A 6,963-nucleotide genomic window follows, 5' to 3' on the forward strand; every position below is an offset into this window, starting at 1 on the left:
ACACACACACACATATGTATGTGTATGTGTATATATATATATATATACACACACACACATATGTATGTATGTGTGTATATGTGTGGTAAAGAATCATGGATAATGTAGTTTTTCACCAGGAATTATGATTACATAAGCTGATATACGATTTAATAAGTTGAAAAAATTAGGGCTGATAGGTTCAATAAAAGCATATACCATTATTAATAACCTCATAGCTTACATTAGGTCTGTATTTAAAGGTTTATAAATTATTGTTCAAAATCAATTCCCCTATTAGAGAACATTAATGGGATTTTTACTTCTGGAACCCGATATTGCACTTTATAATACAGTTTTAGAAGAAAAACTGCAGAAAAGTGTACAGACTTAAAATTATAGACTTTATGCTTGTACAAAATAAGTACTGATTAATTTATGGAGATAACTCTAAGTTCTGTTTATGTATAGATGCCAGCTTTATATTGTTGTATTTCTTCCTCCTAAAGGGTTAGTTCACCCAAAAATGAAAATTCTGTCATTAATTACTCATCCTCATGCCGTTCCAAACCCGTAAGACTTGTGTTCATCTTCAGAACACAAATTAGGATATTTTTGATGAAATCTGAGAGCTTTCTGACCCTCCATAGACAGCAATACAACTACCACGTTCAAGGCCCAGAAAGGTAGTAAGGACATTGTTAAAATAGTCCATGTGACATCAGTGGTTCAACTTTAATTTTATGAAGCTACGAGAATACTTTTGTGCGCAAAGAAAACAAATAATGACTTTATTTAACAATTTCTTCTCTTCCGTGTCAGTCTCCGCCGCGCGTTCACGAGAGTACCACGACGCATGTGTGTGATGCTGCTGACGCAGGAGCCGGCATTCCCTTTAATCTATCCCTTTAATCAAGAAATGTTATTTTTTTGCATTGTTCTGATATGCAAACAATCTCACAATCCATTTTAAAGCCAGTTCTCTAAATCCATTCCTGTTTTGTGGACTACAGGTACACTGTGCTCTTCTCTCACGGTAACGCTGTGGATCTCGGTCAGATGAGCAGCTTCTACATCGGTCTGGGCACTCGTATCAATTGCAACATCTTCTCTTATGATTACTCTGGTTATGGGGTCAGTACAGGGAAACCCTCGGAGAAGAATCTGTATGCAGACATAGATGCTGCATGGCACGCTTTGCGCTCAAGGTATGTCAGAATCTAGAGACTAGAAAGCATGCAGCTGAAGTGGTGCATTATTGAAATTCAGGTGCGTTTTGTTTATTTTGTGTGAAATCACTTCTCTGTTGTCTCAGGTATGGCATCAGCCCTGAGAATATAATTCTTTACGGGCAGAGCATTGGTACCGTGCCCACCGTGGACCTGGCGTCCCGTTATGAGTGTGCTGCCGTGGTACTTCACTCACCCCTCACCTCAGGAATGAGGGTGGCATTCCCTGACACCAAGAAGACGTACTGCTTTGACGCCTTCCCGAAGTCAGTGAACACTGAAAACCTTTTTCCTTACATGACAAAGATGTTAACACCGTTGTTTAGAATATTAGGATATATTAAAACAATAGGCTGCTCAAGGTCATGCATTAATATTGAACTAAGCTGATGTGCGGTTTTAGGTGTGCTTACAGTATGTCATTTATTTGACAAAGTCTTCAGCCGTAAGTGCTGTGCTAAGCATCTACTATAATCTGAAATATGTGTGCTTTATTAGCACTGCTTGCAAAATACTTAATCTGCATACTCTAATTTTGAATGGCCATCAATGAAGATACTAGCTTTTTGACTGCAGGATAGTACAATAATGGCCTTTTCCAGGTTTATTTATACTGGGTTGGGAAATAAAATTTTGTATGACCTCTTTATTGACTAAAAGGGTAGTTCAGCAAAAAAAAAAAAGACGATTTTGTCATTTATTCATGCTCATGTTGTTCTATTTATGTATGACTTGTGTTCTGTGGAATACACTACTGTTTAGAAGTTTGTACTAAGACTTTTAGAAATTGATGTTAAATACAGAAACTATGCATTAAATTGATTAAAATATACAGTAAAACATTCATATTGTTACAAAAGATTTCTATTTCTAATAAATGCTGTTATTTTGAACTTTCAAAGAATCTTGAAAAATATTGGTCCGTTTTCACAAAAATATTAAGCAACACAACTTTTTTTTCTCAACATTGATAATGTTTCTTGAGCAAAATATCAGCATATTAGAATGATTTAGGAAGGATCATGTGACACTGAGTTTTTTTTTTTAAATAGAATTTTTAAAATTGTAAACATTTACTTGTTTTTGAATGTTTGATCAAATACAAGACTTCTTTCAAAAACATTAAAAAGTTTTAAGGACACCAAACTTTTGGTACTACAATAGTGTAAAAGGGCACATTTGGACAAATCTACTGCTCTGTTCCTTACCCAAAACTACTGTATGATTTCAGAATATACTGCTTAGACTGATATAAACTACTTTGATGTTTATTTTGTGACCTTCTTGAAGGCTGAAGTACAATCGCCCTGGACAAAAGACCAGTATGTTCTTCCAAATGTCCTTTTAAGGTCCACAGAAGAAAGTCATACAGGTTTTGAACAACATTAGGGAGAATAAATAGTGACAGAATTTTGTGGACTGTTTCTTTAATGACTCTTTATTGTGTCTTATGCTCACTCAGCATTGAGAAGGTGTCTAAAATCACATCTCCAGTGCTGATCATCCACGGGACAGAGGATGAAGTCATTGATTTCTCTCATGGTCTGGCCTTGTTTGAGCGCTGCCCAAAGGCCGTGGAGCCGTTGTGGGTGGAAGGAGCCGGGCACAACGACATCGAGCTCTACAGCCAGTACCTGGAACGCCTGCGCCGATTCATCAGCCAGGAAGTGGCTGCGCAGTAAACGCACCGTTCATTGTGCTCGCGTCAATAAATGGTTGACGTATATGGAAAGCAAACAAACAGAATCTGGTTCTGGAGGGTGTTTTTCTTCTGTAAACTTTCAGCTTTCACATTTCTATCAGCCTGGAGGTGAGTTTTCTACTGAGAAGACCCCTCAACTTAACACCGAAAAGATCTGAATGTGTGAGCGTCGGTCTCAGGACCTCAGTACGTCTGAGGCACTCGCAGTTGATTTGGCTTGTGATTGTGACCAGGACAAATTAAATGTCATTTGAACAGGACTAATATCCAATATCTCTTGATGAAGCCCTTATCTCCTGGGTGTTTATGTACTTTCTCTTTTGTTAGGTCTTGTGGGTAAGTATATGACCAGTATGTTTTAAAATACAGCATCATCAATTTCAGACAAGAACTCTCTGCTGGACAGTGTGTGTGTTGTGTGTGTTGTTTGTGTGTGTGTGTGTGTGTTTTTAACCTTTTTTTAGACCATTCGCTGTGTGTGTGAATGTGTTTTGATTCAAACCTTCTTTTCTGCTCTTCTGAAGCTCCACAGTTAGAGACTGCAATTACCAGTCAAAAGTTTGGACACTCTGAGTTTGTTTTTCATGATCTTAAAAACCTTTCGATCTGATGTCTTCTGCTTAAATGCTTGAAATTAAATTTGTAGACAAATATACATTGTGCCTACTTAAGAAATTCAGTATGCATGTAAACTTCAGTACTGTTCAAAAACCATCCCAGGATGCTGCTCATGAAGTTGCTGAATGTCCAGAGCTGGAATCTTGACAAAGAAGCTCAAATGTAAGACCATTTTGATTTAAGAACTTTTTGGTCGTTACATACTTCAGTTTGCGTTATTTTATAGTTTTCATGACTTCACTAGTATTCTAAAATGGATAATAGTGATAATAAAAAAATTTAAAATAGGAGTTTGGGACTCAAACACTGTTTTTAAGGATGTGGGTAGAGTTGTGCCGATAGAGTATGGATATATGGAAACACACTGCCGTTCAAAAGTTTGGGATCAGTACGATTTTTATTTGAAAATTAATTGTTTTATTCAGCCAGGGCACATTAAGATTGATCAAAAGTAACAGTAAAGACGTTCATAATGTTTATTTTAAATAATATTTTTATTTCAAATAAATGCTGGTTGTTTTCAACTTTCTGTTCATCAAAGAATCCTGAAAAAAAAAGGATCACAGTTTCCACAAAGACATTGAAAGCAACTGTTTGATAATTAACATTGAGCAACAAATCAATATATTAGAATGTTTTCTGTAGGATCATGCGAGACTGAAGACTGGAGTGAAAATAAGCTTTTCCATCACAGGAATAAATTGCATATTACAATAGAAAACTTATTTTAAGTTGCAATAACATTTTACAATATTACTGTTTTTACAGTATTTTTGATCAAATAAATGCAGCCTTATAGAGCAAAAGAAACTTACTTAAAAAAACGTAAACAAATCTTACCAACCCAAACTTTTGAACAGTCTTATGACTTTCCCCCCAGCTCACCATATTGCATTAATCCTTGTATAACCCTTATTCATGTGTTCATTCGTTTTGTTTATCTGTTTAACAAGAAACGGATTGTCTAAATAAGCAAAAACTCTAAAAACCAGAGCTGCTTCTATAAGACAAAAGTGAAGTAAAACATGCGGGAGAGATTAAAACTCTTCCCTGGTCCAGTTGATATGATATTGTGATGCATCAGTGTATTGAATTGTGACGTATGTATCACAATGAAGTAGTGGGCATTTCCAGCCCCTAAAATGGGGACTGAATTTGTAAATATTTAGAGTTGTGATCCTTTGTTCCCCCACACGCTGAATTGTGGTGGAGGTTAATAGACGTGATTTTGCCCACTGTGAGCACCTGACCTGAATGACGGGAAACCTCACGCCACTCCCAAAACATCACATGTTCTTGCTGCATTCAGTTCAATAAGCTCGTGCACGTTGATGTAATGCTGCGTAAATGAACTCTGCCGCCCAAGTCCACCCCAGACTGATGTGTGATTGACAGTTTTCTGAGCCGTCTCAGAATGGGGTCATGACCTCCATCCACTGCTGACCTCTTGTCTGTGTTTATGTCTGCGAGAGGAAGACCCGTGACAAGTTTTTTAATATTACCGCATGCCAGGTCATCAAATCACATTACTGTCGTTTTTGCTATTTCTAATTGCAAGTTTGTATATTGAGCTATTTATAGCGGCCTTTTCTCTCGCAAACAAGCCTAGCTGTATTAGACATGCTCTTATGTGGTCAATGGATATTTAACATGAACTTCCAGATCTATTTTTATAAGGTTGACAAGTCTTTGCTATATAAACAAACCTTTCACTGTTTAAGAGCCATTTTTAAAGGGATAGGTGTGTCTTTGCAGTCTGGACATGTAGATTGTTTTATTAAATTTTTTTGACTTGGAGTGATAGTTCACCCAAAAATGAAAATCTGTAAGACTTAATTTCATGGACCATAAAAGGATCATTTTTGAATATTATAAGCTTCTCTTTTTTCATACAGTGAAAGCATATTGTGACCAAGGGTTGTCAGGTTCAGAGAAGATGAAGAATTGGTGAATAACCATTCAAAAATGAAAATCTGTCATCATTTACTCACTCATGTTATTTCAAACTTGTATGACTTTCTTTCTTCTGCAGAACACAAAGGAAGATACTTTGAAAAATGTTGGTAACCACTCAGTTTTGGTTCCCATTGACTTCCATTGTATTTTTTGCCCAAACAATACAAGTCAATAGGAACCAAAATATCTTCTTTTACATTCCACGGAAGAAAGTCATACAAGTTTGGAACGACGTGAGGATAAGTAAATGATGATATATATATACATATATATATATATATATATGTATAATTATTATAATTTTTTTTTTTTTGCATGTGTGTTTCTTTAAATTGAGTATTTATAATGCATTTATCAACTGTACAGCTTATGGTTATGATACATTAATTGTATGTTTTTTTTTGTCACTATATACTTTCACTTTATCAAAAACGGCTCCGAAATTCTTCAATTTAAGACGTCAGATGTGTTTGTAACACCATGATGGAGAGTAAATGATACGATTTTTCATTTTTAGGTGAACTATTTCTTTAAAAGGACATTACAACCTCTTTAACAACTAGTTTGCTATGCATCCCTTAAGGTCAGTCATTTTTTATCATGACGTCTGTAGTTCTTAAGACGGTTTTTATGACTGACATTTTTAAGACCCTAACACTTGTAAAAATCAGTGTGTATTTAGGAACATTTAAGCTTTTTTCTTTCATTTGGCTGACAACACACTGCATATTTGTCTCTAAAATGCTGCCAGTAAAGCAAAACCTACTTTACATCGATCTTAGGAACCACAGACAGCAGGAAAATTATTTTTCATGTTGACATCTGTATCATAAAGAGCATAGCAAACTTTGTGTTAAAGCAGGTGGTGTGCCAATTACAGTATGCATGTAATAGATAAGATATGAAAAGAAAATGGACTAATTATAGCGTGCGATTTTCAATGTATATTATATGACTTTCTGAGATTTAAATATAGTTCACGTTAGCCTAATATATAAAAAGGATGTTAGGATGTTGATTTTTATTTCCTTTGCTTTTTAGAGCTCTAATGAAAAGGGTTAGTATTCACTTCTCTGAACTACTGAGCAATAATGTCAAACCTTTGTGAGAACTGGATAGAGTATTTTCTCTGTCAGACTCACACAAACCTCCACATGATGATCATTTGAAGGGTTTGCACTTTCAGTAACAGCACAACCTTTTCTGAGAACTCTAAAATGCTCTATGCCGACTCAAAGTTTTGTATAGCGATATAAAGCTAATTTGCTGTATTTCTAGTAACACTAAGTCACATATCTGTTTCAGGATTTGCAAGAAAATTGCTGTATATTTCCAGGTACACGTCTGTATAAAGAGGTTATGGTGTGTCCCCTTATGATGTAAGGTGTGTGTGTTTTGGGTAATGTTTTCTTTTTTAGCTGGAAGATGTGATGTACTGTGGTTGAGTAATAAAGGAAAGCTGTAAAGTTACAGTGGTAT

General features: G+C 35.7%; 1 protein-coding gene across 1 annotated transcript in view; it reads left to right on the plus strand.

Moving 5' to 3' along the window:
• abhd17aa (abhydrolase domain containing 17A, depalmitoylase a) overlaps positions 1-3,325 on the plus strand; it is a 6,684-nt gene extending 3,359 nt beyond the window's left edge. The window contains exons 3-5 of the mRNA XM_016575394.1: positions 993-1,187; positions 1,295-1,474; positions 2,671-3,325. Of these exons, the coding sequence (XP_016430880.1) occupies positions 993-1,187; positions 1,295-1,474; positions 2,671-2,890 (595 nt within the window). The 3' untranslated portion in view covers positions 2,891-3,325. The remainder of the gene's footprint in view (positions 1-992; positions 1,188-1,294; positions 1,475-2,670) is intronic.
• Positions 3,326-6,963: the final 3,638 nt, after the last annotated feature.

Source organism: Sinocyclocheilus rhinocerous, unplaced genomic scaffold (assembly GCF_001515625.1).
Source record: "Sinocyclocheilus rhinocerous isolate Xijiao unplaced genomic scaffold, SAMN03320098_v1.1 scaffold112, whole genome shotgun sequence".
NCBI lineage: Eukaryota > Metazoa > Chordata > Actinopteri > Cypriniformes > Cyprinidae > Sinocyclocheilus > Sinocyclocheilus rhinocerous.